Below are 19,533 nucleotides of genomic sequence, written 5' to 3'. Positions count from 1 at the left end.
TCATGTTCTTACTTTTACACAGGCTGGTGCTTCTGCCTGGATCATCCTTTTCTACTTTCTTCATTTGGAGATACTCACCCTTCAACATTTAACTTGGTATTATCTCCTCTAAGAAAACATCCATGGTACCTGATAATTCAAGCTCTGATGGGTTAAGTGTCCCACCTCTGAGCTGCAATGTATAGATCTCAGGGCATTTATCACCCTGTAACTCTGTGTTTTTATTAAGTTTGCTAACAATGAAATTTTCATTTTTCTGTCTCCTTAACTAGACTGTTAAATCACTGTTTTTTTGCTTGTTTTGTTTTTTGGTATTTGTTTCTTCACTGCTTAGTGTGGTAACAAACCTAAGTGTTTTAAACAAGTGAAGAGAAGTACCACTAGGCTGTAAATGACTGACTTTGGAAGTTGTCACTGGATATTGCCATTTTAATTTTGTTGTTAAATAGAAAAAGGCATGATTTAGTAGAATGATCAGAAAGTAGAAGATTTGGGCTTTTTGCCAGCTGTCAGAAATACTGGTTCTTTTATGGTCATGGTTTAAAATGATAGAAATATGGTAGATTTTACAGCAGGAAGGAACCAAGGAGGTGATCTACTACAATCATCCTGTTTTACAAATAAAACTAAGACACATCAAAGTTGAGGAACTTACTTGCCTGAAGTCAAAAGTAGATTAGTAGCAGAACAAAGACTAGAACTTAAGATTTTTTTCCCAATTCATTGTGTTCTTTCCTCTACACCAGAGTTAACTTATTTGCTTTCTCATAACTTTCAATAACTAATTCATGGAGTTGTTGTGATCCCATAAAAAATGCATTGGAAAACACTTCAAAAAGCATAAAAGGCTAAGTGGCAAGTTGTGGAACAAATTGTGGCACCAGAAGGTTTCAAAGTGCCCATATCTGTTAGTTCTCATTTGTTTATTGTAATCAAATGATACAGAATGAAGGCAATGAAATGAAGGTTGCTTCCTGGATCTGTAGTCAAAATACATAGAAGAGGGACTATCCCACTGATACTTTTCAGGCAGAAAGAAGACACAGTGTGCAGTCTATTGGATAGATACATGAGCATATCAAACCAAGCTACACATAAGCACTGCTAAATGAAACCACGTTATTCATTTACTTTGCAAACAATTTCAAACACAGAGATACCCATAAAATTCCCTACCTTAAATCGAATGTACTTTAGAAGGTCAAATTCTTTAGCATACATCCTGAAATACTCCAGGACCTGGGAGTTGTGCATAAAGTTAGGATAGTGATCTGGGATGGGATAGTCACTGAAGCACATCATCTCCTTAGAAGTGTTGATGATCACTGACTTGTAAATACTTGCCCTTCCTTCTTCAGGCTCTTCCTGCAGTAAATAAAAATCATTCATAGCAGCTTGAGAATTAAGGTCATAGTTTATAAACAGCCAATTAACATTTGAAAAGTTATCTGAAATGCCAATTTAAAAAAAAAGTTATATACACACATCCCTTTATATCTCCCAGGATTTGCACCCTCATGCTGTCTCTTCCCTTGAATCTGAGTTGTCTTTATGACTTGTTTTTGACCAACAGCATGCAGTTGGAATGATACTGAATGGCTTCCAAGACTAAGTGGTAAGTAGTCTTGCTGCCTCCACCTGGGTGTCTTAGAAAGCTTCCTCTAGTAGAAGTCAGCAGCTGTGTAACAAGTCCAGCTACCCTGAGACCATCATCCTGTGAGGAAGCCCGAGCTAGCCACATGAAGAGCATGTTTGGTATAAAGAGATGTGCAGCCAGCCCCCAGAAGTTCTAGTTATCCCAGCTGATGTTCTAAGCATGGGAGCAAAGAGGTCATAGTATGTGTCCAGTCTTAGCTGTCACCTGATTAAAATGACAAGAGACTCCAAGTGAGAACTGCCCATCTGAGTGCCAGTTTCAAGGTTTTTCATGTATTTGCAACACTGTTCTCCAGGAAACACAATTTATAATTGTGTCCACTATGTGTTCCTGTTTTACCTTGTTTTCACTAATTTAAAAGACAATTACTCAGTGTTAGCAAAAACAAAATCTCAGTACAATTTTTTCTGGAGAGTAATGTGGCAAGAATATGAAAACCCTTGACACTTAGCCATTTAAGGAAAGATTCAGTATTGTAGACAAAAATTTATGTTAATGTATGTTGATAGCATTATTTATAATATAAAAATGAAATAAATTAAGTGTCTGTGATATTGTGATTTATAAGAAATATACATTTGATCATCAGATGGTCAAAATATATTTCTCATATACATTTGGTCTTTCTACGTAGTTCCTGGCTCAGAGCTCCCAAAACTCTTGTAATTTCCCAAGCATTGAGAGTGATTAAAGTCTTTTGTTGTGTTAGTATGGTGACTCTTAGAAAGCAACTAATGGTGGGCCTGGTTACCAATGGAGCAAACCCTGTGATTAGAGGGTTGTAACTTTCAGTTGTCCCTTCCTAACTTCTGGGGAGGGGAGAGGGACTGGAAGTTGAATTAGTAGCCAATGCCCAGTGATTTAATCAATCATTCCTATGTCATTAAGCCTCTATAAAAACCCAAAAGACTAGGATTTAGGGAGCTTGCACGTTGGTGAACCTGAAAAGATCAGGAGAGCAGCATGCCTAGAGAGAGCATGGAAGCTCAGTGGCCTTTCCCTCTGCATCTCTCCCTTTGGCTGTTCCCAAGCTACATACTTTTATAACAAACTGGTAATCTAGTGAGTAAATGGGTTTTCTGTGTTCTGTGAGCTGCTCTAGCAAATTAAGCAAACCCAAGGAAAGGGTCATGGGAATTTCTGATTTACAGCCAGTTGGTCAGAAGTATAGGTAACAACCTGGTAACAACTGGCATTTGAAGTCCGAAGTCCAAGGAGGGGGTCATTGGAATCTCCAAACTGTAGCCAGTTGGTCAGAAGCACTGGTAATAACCTGAGTTTATGACTTGGTGTCTGCAGTAGGGCTGAGGGGACAGTCTTGTAGGACTGAGCTCTCAATCTGTGTAATCTGAAACTATCTCTGGATAAATAGACATCAGAATTGAGTTTAACTCTTGGACATCTTGCTAGTATCTGAACGTTGTTTGTTGGTGTCTGGGGACCACCCCCCAGCCATGCACATACACACCCATGCATACTGGCATTGGTCTCAGAACCATTTAATGCCCAACAAAATATACTGTATTTGAGAATCGCTACTTTAGATCCTTGCTACCTGAAGTATGATCTGTGAACTAGCAGGCAGAGGTATCTCTTGGGAGATTGTTAGAAATGCAGAATCTTAGGCCCCACCCCTGACCTACTGAATTGGAACCTGCCTTTTTATTGGAACCTGCCTTTTTAGCAAAATCCTCAAGTGTTTCCCGGGTAGCTCAGTGGTAAAGAATCTGCCTGCTAATGCAGGAGACGCAAGAGACACAGGTTCAATCCCTGGGTTGGGAAAATGCCCTGGAGGAGGGCATGGCAACCCACACCTGTATTCTTGCCTGGATAATCCCATGGACAGAGGAGCATGGGGGGCTACAGTCCATAGGGTTGCAAAGGGTTCAACATGACTGAAGTGACTTAGCACACACACACAGGGGTGTTGTACTGATCACATAAAATGGCACAGTATCTATCCAGATACAGATAAATACGGTATCTATACAGACTGCTATATTAGCCTTCTGAAACATCAAACATGATGACTTTTCAACTCCTTTTAAAATTGTTTTGATTATGGAAAATTACCTTAACTAATTTGGACCCCCTTTTCCCTTTCTGGGCTTTGCAGGTTACCCAGTGGTAAGAATCTGCCAGCCAATGCAAGAGATGTGGGTTTGATCCCTGGGTGGGAAAGATCTCTTGGAGTAGGAGATGGCAACCCACTCCAGTATTCTTGCCTGGAAAATCCCATGGACAGAGGATCCTGGTGGGCTGAAGTCCATGGAATCACAAAGATTCCAACACGACTGAGCACACACCCATGCACTTCCTTTTTAGGGCTTTTCTGGTGGCTCAGTGGTAAAGAATCTGCCTGCCAGTGCAGAAAACACAGGTTCAAATCCTGGGTTGGAAGATCCCCTGGAGAAGGAAATGGCAATCTGTCCTAGCATTCTTGCCTGGGAAATCACACGGACAGAGGAGCCTGCCAGGCCACAGTTAATGGGGTTGCAAAAGAGTCCACACGACTTAGAGACTAAACAACACAGGGTTGTTTATCATGCAGAGAGAGTCTTACCTTATTTCCATAAACAAACAGATATTTGGATGTTGGGTATTACCGAGCATTCAATGGCCATAAAGGAGTGTTCATTGGCTTTGTCCACATTAGAGATGATCTTCCTCTGGTTTTTACAGAAGAATTTTTGAATTTCAGAATCCTGAATTGATCATTCCCCTTTCCTTGCCCCATACTTCAGGATCTCATTCTTGTTGGCTGCTAATAATGTTTTCACAAATCTCTTTTCAAGTCTCTTCTAACCTATCCTACAAATTTCAACCAAAGTGTTCTTTCTATGGTTGTATCTCTTCTCTAATTAAACTTTTGGATGCTGCTCCATTTTCTATAGTTCATGTTTTTCAGCTTAGGATTCAGAGACCTCCATAATGTCTTATAGTTTATACATTCTTTATTTCCCCAATTTGATTGTAAACCCCTTGACTTATATTCATGATCTTTCCCACAGTATATAAAATTATAAATAGCACTTAGTAGATATTTAATAGATGTATGCTGAATTACATTGGAAAAGGTACATATAGAAAAAAGAAGTAAATTTCACATAATGCGTAACAAACTAATGAAATACATCAAATTCATTTCAAAAAGAGTTGAATAAGATATTTTTATCTTATAAAAACTTGTAAGGAAAATTGCAAAATAATATAAAATCAAATGCATGAAGATATTCAATTTATATTATTTAAAATAGCTATTAATTAGAAATCACTTAAAATGGCCCCTCCTCCAATAGGCTAATGGTTTAATAAATTATGATCTCAGTATGATGCAGAATTTATCTTCCACACCACTTCTTAAGTATCCTGCTAACTTCAAAGCAGATCCTATCAGCCCACTGCTTACTGGCTTCTACTGATTCCATATGGGAAACCAGATTTCTTATTCTAAAACTCAGCATGTTGCACAATCCTAATCTACCTTATTATCTTCATTTATTGTTTCCTCAATTAACTTCAAGTTTCCGAGTCATTAAGTTGTTTTTGAAACATTCTAGACTCTTTTACAACTTTAAACTTTTGTAATACTACTGCTTCTTCATTTGGAAAATTCTTATCAATCATTCAAGAGTCCCATCAAATGTCACTTCTTTGGAGAAGTATTTCTTGTTCTCTCCACTGAGTTAAATGCTCCCATTCAACCTCCAAGCTGCCAAAATTCTCAGCTCATGTTGCCATCAAGGCGACTTAGAATACACAGTAGTCTACATTTGTTACTATGACTGTGAGGTACCCAAAAGTAGAGTTTGTGTCTTACTTTTTGTATTTCTGATGTGTGTGTGTGTGTGTACTCAGTCGTGTCTGACTCTTTGCAACCCAATGGACTGTAGCCTGCCAGGCTCCTCTGAAAATGGAATTTTACAGAATACTGAAGTAGGTTGCCATTTCCTACTCCAGGAAGTGTATATCTTCCCAACCTGATATATAGTAGATGCTTAATAAATGATTTGAAATAAATTAATGAGTGAATTATAGAGATTGAATTTGGAGACACTTAAAAATGCAATTTTGAAATCTGTAAAGGAACACTGAAAATAGCCTATGCTATTTTGGAAAAAGTAATATACAAAATTAAATTCACATTGTAATCACCAAATATAATATTATGTATGCCTGTTTACATAATTACACATTGTATAATCTCTCCCCTGTTATATAAGTATATTTTATTTATTATAAATCAATAAAACTTGAAGGCAGGAAAAACAAATTGATTTATTAAGGAGGTAGGATTTTTCTTTTATTTTTGTAGAAATATTTATACCACATCTTCATGATAAAAACCTTCAGCAAACTAGGAATAGGGGGAAACACCTTCAATTTGATAAAGAACATCTACAAAATACTTACAGGTAACATTATACTTTGAAGAAGGGAATGGCAACCCACTCCAGTATTCTTGCCTGGAGAATCCCATGAACTGAGGAGCCTGGTGGGCTACCATCCATGGGGTCGCAAAGAGTAGGACATGACTGAGCGACTAACACAACAACATTATACTTAATAGTGAGAAAATGGACAATTTACCCATAAAATTGAGAACAAGGGCAGGACAGCCTCTCTTAACACTTCTATTAAACACTGTATTAGAAATCCTAACTAATGTAATTAGGTAAGAAATGGAAATAAAGGTATACATATTGGGAAGGAATAAGTAAAATAATTTTTATTTGCAGATGATATGACTGTCTGTCTATGTAGAAAATTCCAAAGAATTTTTTAAAATTCCTGGAACTAATAAGCAATTATAGCAAGGCTGCAGGCTACAGAGGTAATATACAAAAGCCAACTGCTTTCCTATATACCAGAAATGAAAAATTGGACTTTGAAATAAAAAACCATATCATTTATAATAACACTCCCCAAATTAAATGCTTAGGTAAAAATCTATCAAAATATGTATGAGACTTATATCCAGGTAATATAAAACACAGAAGAAGAAAATCAAAGATATAAATAAATGAAAACATATTCTATACTCATAGATTGGAAGACTCAATATTGTTAAGATGTCAGTTTTCCCAACTTGATCTATAGATTCAATGCAGTCCCAGTCAATATCCCAGCTAGCTATTTTGTAGATGTTGACAAACTGGTTCTAAATTTATGTGGAAAGACAAAAAGCCTAGAATAGCCAACTTTGCCCTTAAGTGTGGACTGTGCATAGTGACTTTCTTCCAAAGAGTACAGTATGACACAGGAGAAAAAAAGAGAAACTTCACAGTGACAAACCCTGATAAACACCATTTCAAACCAGGTCGTCAAGGTTAAGATCAATCAGTGTGATAAGTGTGATAGAGTGTAACGTTGATATGATGTGATGAGAATAGCACTCTACCTCTAAGGTCTTCCTCCCAAAAATTCATAACCCCAGTCTAACCATGATGAAAACATCAGACAAGTCCCAACTGAGGGATTTTCTATAAAATATCTAACCTGTGATTCTCAAAACTGTCAAGGTTATCAAAAACAAGGAAAGGCTAAGAAACTGACACAGCCATGAAGAGCCTAAGGAGACATGACAGCTGGAACAGGAAAAGGTCATTAGGAAAAATAAACCTAAATAAATCTGAATAAAGCATGGACTTCAGTTAATAATAATGTATCAATATTGGTTCATTAATTATGACAAATGTTATCACACTAATGTAAGATGTTAATAATATCTGGGCATGAGGTACATGGAAACTCTGTACTATTTTCCTAATAATTCTGTAAACCTAACACAGTTGAAGTTGAAGTTTATTTAAAACATATTGTTTATAATAGCACATTAAAAAAATTAATTAGTGGTTATGTCCTTTTGAGAACAAGGTGTTTGTGAGGGCAGGGGTAGAAATATTCCTAACTATTAAATTTGGCTTCATTCATTCAGCAGATATTTCTAAAATAATAAAAACACTATATTAGGGACTTCCCTGGTGGTCCAGTGGCTAAAACTCCACACTGTACCAAAGTAGAGAGCACAGGTTCGATCCCTGGTTAGGAAACTAGATCCCACATGCCACATCTAACAGTTAACATGCTGCAACTAAAGATCCTGCATGCTGCAACCAAGACCCAGCACTGCCAAAATAAAAAAATAAAACAAAACAAAAAAACCCACTATCTTAATGCTAAAAATTACACGTATGTCCTTGTTTTCCAAAGGTTTGAAGTTTCCAAGTAGAAGGAGTAGACCGATGCTTTCCACAGCAGGTCTGTTGGGGGTCACTGAGCTAAATGAATCACAGATCTTACCCCTTATATGTGACAATAATCATGTATTTGTATTAATTTTCAAATAATTAAGACAATGAAATATTGTATGTCCACAAAAACCTTCAGGTCTTTCTAAACACCTGATTGGATCCTTGGTAGTGCTTATTACTGTCAGCTCACTACTTGATAAGTGAGAGCAAGGCAGTATCAGGTCAGTGAGTAGAAAAAGGAGCTTCTGCTCCTGCATTTTAGTATTTTCTACGATCAGTGAATAATCTTCCCTATACAGACATACCTTAATCATATTTCCTGCCTAAGCACATGACTTGCATTGAATAGGAAATTAATGTGAAAAAAGAGAATGGGGACATAGGGTAGTGTGATTTAAACTGAAGGGATCGGAGGCAATAGTAAGGGCAGAAGAACGGAGAAAAATGACTCGCTTTCAGTGGGAGGAATGAGAACACTGTGGACCTTCTCTTCCTTTGACAGACTCTCAGAATCCCAGGGGACCCCAGCTGTCTTAAGACTGTTCTCAATGTTGTCTTCACACAGGGATCACATGGGGAGCTCTAAAATGCTAATGCCTGGTCCCTTCTCCCAGAGGCACTGTTTTAATTACTCCTTGTCTAACATGTAGATAAGGTTGAGATCTACTGTTAAGAGGTCATGTGCTGGCCCTAGAAAGCTCAGGGCACCAGAGTTTATCCTATCCACCTCAGAAATCCTTTCTCCACACATTCTTAGCTAAACTGCAAAATACCTGAGGGCAGAAGCAGGAGGTTATATAACTCTGTTTCCCCATGCCATCTAATATAGTCTGAGGTCCAGAAATGTTTACTCAATAAACTATTATTGATTTCCTTTAAAAGATGCAATGTCATCCTCATTTATCACGTGGTAAAGCAGGGGTAAAGGCTGAAGGCCAAAGGTTTCCATGTTGATTATGCATTAGAAATAACTAGTGGAGAGTTTTATTGGTACTCCAGGCCAATAAAGCCAGAATCTGGATGGGCTGAGAGCAGTATTTGTTAAAGTTTATTAAAGTTCCCAGGTGATTTGTTCAGTGTGCAGCCAAAGTTTACAGCCACTGCTCTATAGTTAACCTTCTAAGTACTTTTGTTTCCATTTAGTTGTCTTTTTTGGAGGGAGATATGTTTAAGAATTTAAAACACTTATCCATCTAAGAGTGGTTATTACTTAATTTTATATTTTAAATCAAAATGTACTAAATATGCCTTACTTTACATTATATTGTATCAATATGGTATCTTTGTGTAACATCTACACTTTAGAACTTTACTACTTGAAATGTAATTATCAACAGGATCAACATCACTTGGGGGCTTATTTGAAATATAGCATCTTGGTACCACCCCCAGATTAATGAATCAGAATGCACATTTTAGCAAAATTTCCAGTGATTCATTTTCATTTTCAAGTTTGAGAAGCACTGCTATGGTATGCATTGAGATTTTTAAAATTTAGCTAAAATTAAACTAAATTTAACTAAAATTAAAAATTATTCTATAGCATTGCATACTTATTAAAACCTCAACATTTCCCAAACGACTTATCATTTTAAGCCACTTTGTTTATAAAGTAACACTGTAGTAATGAACATTAAAGCGATATGTCTCACATCACTACCTACGTTTCACCCTCTGTCTGATCTAACATTAATGAAGAGGTCAAGAAGAAAGGCATGTATACTGAATCCCTGAGACCTATTACAAGAAAGAAAATGGAAGCCCTGAGTCCCCAGTGACTTACTGGACACCTCATAGCAACAGTGGAATTCCAATGTGCTTGGGATGATCTTATATATGAAACCCCCAATGAAATTATAAAAATGTGAGAGGGATAGGGTGGGGGAAGAGGCTCCAAATAACAAGCAAGGAGGTGAAAGAAAAGCAGATCTCAAAGGAAATGTTTGAGGAAACCAGCATCAACATGTGAAACATGCTTAACCTACAATTAACAAATGTTTATAATGCCTCAGGCTTCACAACTGTGTAACTAGAATATGTGAGAATGAAGGTCTATTTCCACAGGCAGTCTAAGCAGCCACTCAAGAAATTTTCCTTCTCAAGGATTCATTTGTAAAATGCAAATATGTTTTGTGCCTAATACATGCCAGGCATGGCCTAGAATTATAGTGATGTGTATGTGTGTGTGTATAATATATGTAAAAATATATGTTATATATAATGGACATAGATGTGGTCTGTCTTAACAGAAGTCAGAGCATTACGATGAAATATAGCTTATTTATTTTCAAGTAAGCAGTTTATAAGGTGTTGAAATTTTGCCAACAGTATCATCAGAACAAACTTCAAGTTGAGTTTTTAACAGAGAAGAAGTTTAAGCCACTTTGGAGATAAAAGCTAGAAACCTGATAATCAGGGAAGATGGTGGACCTTCAGCTGATTTCTTGTCTGATCAGTGGTTGCCAAACCTGCCTAGGATGCTTACCAGACACCAAATGTGTGGGCCCCACATTCGGCCTACTGAATAACAACTGATGTGTAGCACTTATTGTGCCACTGTTATTAGTGATGGCATAATTATTCACTTAACCTCCACAATAACTCTGTGAAGTGGGTATCTCCTTCTTAAAGATGATAACATAGAGGTACAGAGAGGTTTAATGATTTTCCCCAAAGTCACAGTAATGCTAGTAGGTGCAGACACAGGATTTGAACCCAGACTATGCTCTTAAACTCTACACTATGTTGTGGCTGGGTTTCTAAAATAAAATTTTCTATTGATCACAAAATATTAATTAACAGTCTTTTCAGTCCACATCCAAGACTGATTATGACTGAGGCATGAGTGGTGTGCTAAGGAGTATCACCCTAGATCTGAATAAGAACTATTGTCAGAGTTTGTCACCAAGACTGAGCGAAGATGCAAAACAGCGGCACTATTATTCAACCAAGGAATGCTGTGAAAACACTTTAAAGTAGCTGGCAAACACTATGTTTGTCTTTATGAAATATGAAACAAATCTGGACACATTAATACCATTCACTGGCTTTAAAAAGTGAGTTTAAAAGCAAACCCAATGGATGTTGCTTTGGAGGTAGTTAAGGAGGTTAATATTCTTTGACATATAATAACCTTAACTATCATTTAAGTTAGATGATATCTTAATATGTTAGTTGCAGGGCTGGGTGTGCATGTTAAAGCGACAACTTTATCTGTGCAAGGACAAAAAAAACCTAGTTGTACGTGCCCTCCGCCCTCCTCTGAAGATAGGGCTACTGATTTGATTTCTCAAGCAAAGAAAAAGTTCAAAGAATTTTTTGATTCTTTTAGGCCAGATTTTATATCCTATTCAGGGACTGGAATTATTAGAGCATTGTTTAAAGTTACTAGAATTTTTTAAAAGGAAGGAAGAAAGAAAGAAACAAACAAACAAAAAAACAGTAAGATCAGAAGAGACTGAAAAGAGGAATTCCTGGAAGGAGCTGTAAACTATATTCTAGATCACTTACTGATTAATGCAGACCAAGAGTAACCACTCTAAATTTTCTAGCCACTTCACACATTGTCATTTTGTTACACCCTGCCACCGTGGAGATTGTTGCCCTCTTCCAGATAGCAGCAAAACTTATTACAGACACTCCCCAACTTACTTACCATGATTGTAATTTTTTGCCTTTACAATAGTTTTAAAGCAATATTAATTCAATATACACCATATTTCAAATTTTGAATTTTAATCTTTTCCTGGGTTAGCAATATTTTATACCATACTCCGGTGCTGCTGGGCAGTGGCAGCTTCCACCCAGTCACAAGTCAGGAGGGTAAACAACTGATTGGTTTACAATAATCCTGGTTTTCATGTTCAGTATAGTATTCAACAAATTATAAAATATTCAACACTTTATTATAAAATAGGCTTTGTGTGAGATGATTTTGCCTGTGTAGGCTAATGTGAGTGTTTTGAGCACATTTAAGGTAGGCTAGGTGCAGCTATGGTGTTCAGTTCAGTTCAGTTCAGTCGCTCAGTTGTATCTGACTCTTTGCGACCCCATGAATTGCAGCATGCCAGGCCTCCCCGTCCATCACCAACTCCCGGAGTTTACCCAAACCCATGTCCATCAAGTCAGTGATGCCATCCAACCATCTCATCCTCTGTTGTCCCTTTCTTCTCCTGCCCCCAATCCTTCCCAGCATTAGGGTCTTTTCCAATGAGTCAACTCTTCGCATGAGGTGGCCAAAGTATTGGAGTTTCAGCTCAGGGGGTGGTTTAGTCACTAAGTCGTGTCCAACTCTTGCAACCCCACGGACTGTAGCCCACCAGTATCCTCTGTCCATGGGATTTCCCAGGCAAGAGTACTGGAGTGGATTGCCATTTCCTTCTCCAGGGGATCTTCCTATCCCAAGGATCAAACCCTGCCTCTCCTGCATTGCAGGTGGGCTCTTGCATTGTAGGCAGTCTCCTGCATAGCAGGCAGGTTCTTTACCAAGTTAGGTGTATTAAATGTATTTTAAGCTTAGGATATTTCAATTTATGATGGGCTTATCAAGATGTAATTTCACTGTCAGTCAAGAAAGATCAAGAAAGATCTGTAAATGAAAATGATCTCTGTGCCATTTTCATAATCATCAGTAAAGAAAAAAAAATAAAAACAGTGATACCTCTGTCCCATTTTTGCTGCCAGCCTCAGGAAAGAGGAACCTGCATAGAACCTGAGGTGATGGTTGCTGAGAAGGAATCAGCAAGCTGAAGTCTAGCAGGTTGAATCACTATGAAGCCCATCATATTTCCTGACACAAGATAAAATATCTTTTGCAACTAGTTACAGCCAGAGTTCCAAGTATTAAGGAACCAGGAGATTTACCTGGAACCGCCACAGCCCTCCGATGTCATGAGAGCTTTCAAAGCAGAGGGGCTCCAAGCCTTCTTCCAGGCAGCACTTGATAGACGTGAGCCCACTCACACCTGCCCCAATCACAGCAATTCTCTTCTTGGTCATGGTCTCAAGAGATCTTCACAGGCCTGGGTCAGTGTAACCTGTCCTAAAAAAAGGATGACAAAAGATAGAAAACACACATCAGTTAACATCTTTTAGTAAGACTTGGCCATGGCATCAATAAATGAAGGCTGAAACAGCAGATATCTTTGAGGAAGCCAGATACCAGTGTCCTCCTAGCCACAGGGAATTACTACACCTTGGATGGGGGGGCCCTGCGGCTGCAAGACCCAGAGCTGAGAGGTCGGCTGTGGTACCCGAACTCAACGCCTTTGCCTCAACACCAGCAGATCCTACAGCTGCGATCTGGAGCACACTGCAATCTTGGCTCTTTTCAAAGATGTATAAAGCAACAAAATACCAACATCAGCAACAGCCAATGGGGAGGGGCTGTTCGGCTCCACACCGCTCAGCCAACACCCCGCCCACTCAGCCGCGCCCTTTACCCCCGCTGAGGGAATAAAAAGTGGGCCAACCTGCTTGCCAACCCGCTTTAAGCAGAAAGGATTAACCCTACAACCTCTTGGTTTTTCAGCTGCAGATATTCAAACTCTCAAATACTCTCAGGGGGAGACCCAAGCAGCAGCCGGAATGTCCTTCGTTCGCCTCTCCCATTCACTTTTAACTTCCTGGTGTTTGTCTTAAAGTGACAGACGCCTACTGGGGAAGGGAAACTGTCAACAACAACACCAAGCAAGTCTTGCTCCAAAAGCTTAAGTGGAGGACATCTGGCTTTCGGGAGATTTGATAAACCACTTCGGGGCCCCGTTGTCCACCTTTCAGCCTCAACCTCCAAAACTGGATCTTTGGTTCTATGCTTGTTATTCAGTCACTCAGTCGTGTCTGACTCTTTGCTACCCCATGGACTGCAGCACCCCAGGTTTCCCTGTCCTTCACTATCTCCCAGAGCTTGCTCAAACTCATGTCCATTGAGTCGGTGATGCCATCCAACCATCTCACCCTCTGTCATCTCCTTCTCCTCTTTCCTTCAATTTTTCCCAGCATCAGGGTCTTTTCTGATGAGTCAGCTCTTTGCATCAGGTGGCCAAAGTATTGGAGCTTCAGCTTCAGCATCAGTCCTTCCAAATGAATATTCAGGGTTGATTTCCTTTAGGGCTAACTGGTTTGATCTCCTTGCAGTCCAAGGGACTCTCAAGAGTCTTCTCCAGCACCATAGTTCAAAAGCATCAATTCTTCATGCCCACCCAGGGATGCCCCCTCTGCTGTTTAGGCTTCCCTGGTGGCTTAGCGGCTAAAGAATCTGCCTGCAATCCAGGAGACCCGGCTTCAATCCCTGGGTTGGGAAGATTCCCTGGAGAAGGAAATGGCAACCCACTCCAGTATCCTTTTTTTTTTTCCCCACTCCAGGATTCTTGCCTGGAGAATCTCTTGGGCAGAGGAGCTTGGCGGGCTACAGTCCACCGAATTGTAAAGAGTCTGACACAACTGAGCAACTTTCACTTCACTTCAAATTGTTCTATGCTACTGATAGAAATTTACTTTAAAATATCCATGCACTGACCTGGGTGCTGGGGTACAGTGAGGAGTGAATGGATTCTTTTCTACTTAGAGGAGCTTAGAGTTTAGTAGGGAGGACAATACACAAACATAATTTCAAAAAAGTAAAGATACTTTTTCTCTTTTTCTCACACAATTACCTGTGCAATTAAAAACACAAAATATCCACTTTTAAAAAGTAACAAATTTTTCAAATCATGCAGAAAAGACCAATGTAATGATATAGGACTTCACACATTGGGTCAGAATCAGGGTCCATTCAACCCAGGAGTCCGTTTTGACAGGTGTTAGGGGTTCTGGGAGAGGTAGGTTATGGCTGATACCATGCATCTTTGTGCACCTTGTACTACTCCCTGAGTCAACTTTACTGAAGATGATTTGATGCCAATAATGCCAGCACTGGGTTTTGACTTACCTCACCCCAAAAGTATCCTTCCCAGACCAATGGTTCTTTTTCAAGGGTTTACCTTGTATGGTGCAACAGATGTAATTGGGAATGGACACATGTGATCCTCTGAGCAACTTCATAATGTGTGTGTTTTGCAAGTGAAAATGCAGGGAGGTACACTGGCAGTCTGGCTTTGGGCCTGGGCATCAGTAACCATATATAATTCTCCTTTATGAGGATATTTTTTACATCTAATTTAGTCACAAGTCCTTCTTCCATTTCTCATCTCTCTTTTCTTTGCCTAAATCCTGCCTCTACAGTTTATACTTTCATTGAACTGCTTTTAGCTGATCATAGCTTATCTTATTTTGACTACTTTAAAATATGTTTAGAAGTAGGTCTTTGGTTTGGGAAATCATTTGGCTCCATCAGGAAGACTTCTGCTCACAATATGGTCTGAATTATATGAACACACAGACACATACATGCACAGTGGGTAACACATGACATCAACATAGCCTAATGGGAGAATAAAGGGAAAGAAGCTTAAGGATAGAGTTTAAATTCCCAGTAATTTTAAAAAGTGGGTTTTTTTTTTTTGATGTGTTTCTGTCTTTTTTGATATGGTTTTTATTTATCAAAATGCCATTTATCTCTCAAAAGTGACATTAAAATGAGCTAATAAAAAATTTCTCATTTTTCTAAAAAAGTCACTGTTTACTATTGTTCTGGGTCTTTTCTCATTTTGCTTCAGAAATCTGTTATTTAACTAGTGTCCTCACCATCAAATACCACAAAATAGAATGCCTTTTGTAACCAAATATCTTTTCTTTTGTCTAATGCTACTTTGTCCTAGAAAGAAAAAGCAGGGTCTTTTCTTTTTTCAGTTACCTAAATGCATCTTCCTTGAGATTTCAAAATATTCACCTCTCATCTTAACACTGCCCAAGATTTATGGTGGTGGGAGGGCCACTGAATACTAAAGAACAAAAAGTTCTCATACAATCATCCTGTCTCTTCTACTAGACCATGATGTATTGGGTATTGGAGAAGCAAGTGACTTCCTTTGCATTAATGAGGTGATCAACCACAAGAAACAAATCCATGGCTGAGGGAGGTGATTACAAGTTACCCAGAGATCCCTGAATTTGAGATGGATTTGGCACCTGGATGGAATTTGAAGTTGTCTCCCTTGGGGTGGGGATGAGCAGAACAGAAGGAAGAACACAGCATTTTAGTGACTAGAGAGGTATCAGACTGCTAACTCTTAATTGAAATCTGTTTTCCTCATATTACAACATTATAGGACTGTAGGTGGGATGGGGCTGCCCAATAGCAACTGTATTGCCCAGTTTCCCTTGCAGCTACTTGCCTAACTAAGTCATCTTTTAGAAATGTAAGAAGAGGTGATTAGGCAAGTTCTGCCCAACCTGTTTAAAAGGCAGTAGTTTGCTGTGATTTGCCCTGGACCTCTGATCTATTTTCTTACCTGTGGCCTAGAATATTGATAACTAGAGAGACCTTTCAAAACTATGTATTGAAGTAGGTCCACCATCAGATTGGGGCTCTAAATGACTGGATCTCCTAATCTGATCTATTAATCTTGGTCAGTTATATGAGAGATAAATAAATTGCTATTTTTTGTGTGCTATTGAATTTTCAATTTTGTTTTTTACAACTGCTTTTACAACTTTTTACAACTCTAATTAATCTTATCATCAATATTTTTTGGACCTGTAGCTTTTTAAAGACTGATATCTTTCATAAAAGTTTTCAGTTATAAATGTGAACTTACAATAGGTACTTTTAAACATAAAATTCTAAAAAGTGTTTTAATGCAACCATTTTATATACTGGAAGTGTGACCTAAAATTAAATTATTTATAAATTGGATAATTTTGAATTTACTAGAGATGCCTAGTTATAGGAAAACTGATGAATATGTTTATAAACTGAATAGTAGTCTCTCCCTGCTGAATCAGCTTTACCATTTCAGAATAATACAAGAATTACCTTTAAAAGTTAGTATTTTAAAATGTAATTTTATTTTAATGCTCTACTACTTTCACTGTCTTATAATTAATTACTTTCAAACTTGTCATGGATGTCGTTTTTAAATTCTTGTGAAATGTTTTAAACCTTAACTCAAATTTTCTCTCTGTTTAGGCTAACTGCAAATTTGCAAGTGAGTATATACAAACTCAGGTTTCCCTGGTAGCTCAGCTGGTAAAGAATCTGCCTGCAATGCAGGAGACCCCGGTTCAATCCCTGAGTTGGGAAGATCTCCTGGAGGAGGTCATGGCAAACCACTGCAGTATTCTTACCTGGAGAATCCCCATGGACAGAGGAACCTGGCAGGCTACCGTCCATGGGGTCGCAAAGAGTCCAACATGACTGAGCGACTAAGCACAGCACACAGATAGGCTCAACTTTGACTAAAGTTTTTCTACAGATGAAAGGCAGGCAGAGGACATGCTGGGGGTGTTCTGTTTCAGTTGTGCTTCCTATGCATCCAGTGCTGCATGCCATGCTCTTGTGCACAAAAACAAGCAATGGAAGACCCTTCCCTTCGTGATTTTCAAAGATGATTGGAAACACAGAATATAAACCCATCAAAAAGATTTAAAGATACTTAAAAATACCATTAAAAAAAAAAAAAAGCAGGTGAAACGTCTCCAATGAAGAAATGACTGGGTTCTGAAAAGTTAGGCAATTTTAATAAATTGTTGAAAATCAGAATACATTTCCTAATAGAAATAATATCTTTTTCCATGGTTAAGGCACTGGAAATGTTGTGAAAACCAACTGAGGCACAAAAGAAAATCAGTTAAAATTCTGGATCAGTAGGGAATGGAAATTTTGTGGTAATGGCTCATTCACATAGAGAAGAACTACAATCATATCAGGTGAGTCTCTGGGGCTCTTGTCTTTCCGTTCATTCCTCAGACACAGGGTCCTGCTGACCTGCACATCAGAGACAGTTGAGATGTGGTCTAGGGTAGGGATAGTGCAGATCATGAGAAGTAGATGATTCTAGGAACGGTTCAGAGGTAGAATGACTGTAATGATGGATGTGGAGCAGAGGAGTCATACAGAGTTTTCTTGTGCACTTTCCCAGCCAATACCCACCTCCAGAAGCAATCATTGTTTTCTTTTATCACCATAGATTCCTTTCATTTTTGTTTGTTTTTTTATTACTGAGGTGTAATTGACATATATTTAGTTTCTAGTGTATAGAACTTATACATCTGAATATATTTGTATATGGTGAAATGGTGAAATGATCACCACAATAAGTCTGGAGAACATCTGATACTTTAATTTGTTCTTGAACGTCATATAAATTGTACAATATATACTTTCTGTGCTTGGAATCATTACACAATGTAGTGTTTTTAAGTTTCATCCATTCTTTTATTGATGAATATTTTGATTATTTCCACTTTTTGGTGTAATGAAGAAGGTGTTTTATTCTTGAACAAGTCTTTTTTTTTTTTTTTTTGATTTCTGGTCTCAGTTTTCTTGTGTGCCCAAGTGGAACTGCTGAGTCATAGGTAGGTATAATGTTTAACTTTACTTGACACTGCCAAAAAGTTTTCAAAAGAGATTGTGCCATTTATACACTCACTAACAATATATAAAAATTCTAGTAGCTCCATAGCCTCTCAACACTTGGTACTGCTAGCCATACTTGTGGGCATGTGGTATTATCTCATGGTGTTTTTAATTGGAATTTCCCTGATGACTGATGATATTGAACCTCTTTCCACTTAATTTCTTGGCCATTTTTATATCTCCTTTGCCAAGTGTTTGTGAAAACATTTTGCCCATTTTTAAAAAGCTCAGTGGTTTTAGAATTCAGTTGTAAGAATTCTTTGTGCAATCTGGTTACAAATCCTTGGCAGATATATGTATTTCAAATATTTTCTTCCAGTCTGTGACTTAACTTTTCACCTTCTTTTTTAAAATAATTAATTATTTATTTTTGGCTGTGCTGAGTCTTCATTTCTGCACATGGGCTTTCTCTTGTTTCCTCGAGTAGAGGTTACTCTGAAGGAAAGTTGCATGGCTTGAGGTAGCCTGGAATTAAAACTCCCCTCCAGGTCCCCCCCACCACTCTATGCAAAACAAAGAACTCTCTCACCCGATGAAAAAATGGACATTAAGTTTGATTACGCCCAGCTCCCAGCTGGTCCAGCCTCTGGCCGATCTCCAAACTTCCTTGCCCCAGCCGTTTAAGAGATAACTACTCTGAACAACCTTGGAAAAGAACAGGCCCCCTTAAGACAGTAACTTTCCACATACATGCCTATATATACTTACTCATTTCTTAGGTTAGTACAGCAGCTCGCTAATCTGACTGCTGCCGCTTCTTGCCTCATTAAAGGTGATCTGTTCCTGTAAAGTGCTGGTCTCCTTTTTCTGAACCTTGCCTTCTCTAACTACCTTACCTTACATGCTCTCTAGTTGCGGTGCACAGGCTCCTCATAGAGGTGGCTTCTCTTGTTGTGGAGCACACTCTAGGACATGCAGGCTTCAGTAGCTGTGATGCCCAGACTCAGCAGTTGTGATACATGGGCTTAGTTGTTTTGCAACATGTGGGCAGGGGTGGAACTAATCAGGTTCCGTTCCTGACCAGGGATGGAACACATATCCCACTGTAAATGGTATTATTTTTACATTTTCATATTTCAGTTGTTTGTTACGAGTATAAAGAAATA

The 19,533-nt window shown here is 38.5% G+C and overlaps 1 protein-coding gene across 7 annotated transcripts in view; it reads right to left on the bottom strand.

Annotated features, from left to right (window-relative positions):
• FMO5 (flavin containing dimethylaniline monoxygenase 5) overlaps positions 1-13,523 on the bottom strand; it is a 36,421-nt gene extending 22,898 nt beyond the window's left edge. For 2 of the 7 annotated variants that reach the window (XM_081493034.1, XM_081493039.1), the window contains exons 1-4: positions 13,427-13,523; positions 13,106-13,236; positions 12,775-12,952; positions 1,177-1,365 (exon numbers count right to left, since the gene is read on the bottom strand). In XM_081493034.1, the coding sequence (XP_081349160.1) occupies positions 1,177-1,365; positions 12,775-12,909 (324 nt within the window). In that variant the 5' untranslated portion in view covers positions 12,910-12,952; positions 13,106-13,236; positions 13,427-13,523. Of the gene's footprint in view, positions 1-1,176; positions 1,366-12,774; positions 12,953-13,105; positions 13,237-13,382 lie in introns of all 7 variants that reach the window. The other 5 variants (XM_081493035.1, XM_081493037.1, XM_081493033.1 and 2 more) reach the window with 4 other exon arrangements.
• Positions 13,524-19,533: the final 6,010 nt, after the last annotated feature.

Source organism: Giraffa tippelskirchi, chromosome 5 (genome assembly GCF_054371585.1).
Source record: "Giraffa tippelskirchi isolate mGirTip1 chromosome 5, T2T-mGirTip1v1.2.pri, whole genome shotgun sequence".
In the NCBI taxonomy this organism is placed as follows: Eukaryota; Metazoa; Chordata; class Mammalia; order Artiodactyla; family Giraffidae; genus Giraffa; species Giraffa tippelskirchi.
This window is presented reverse-complemented; position numbering and strand designations above follow the sequence as displayed.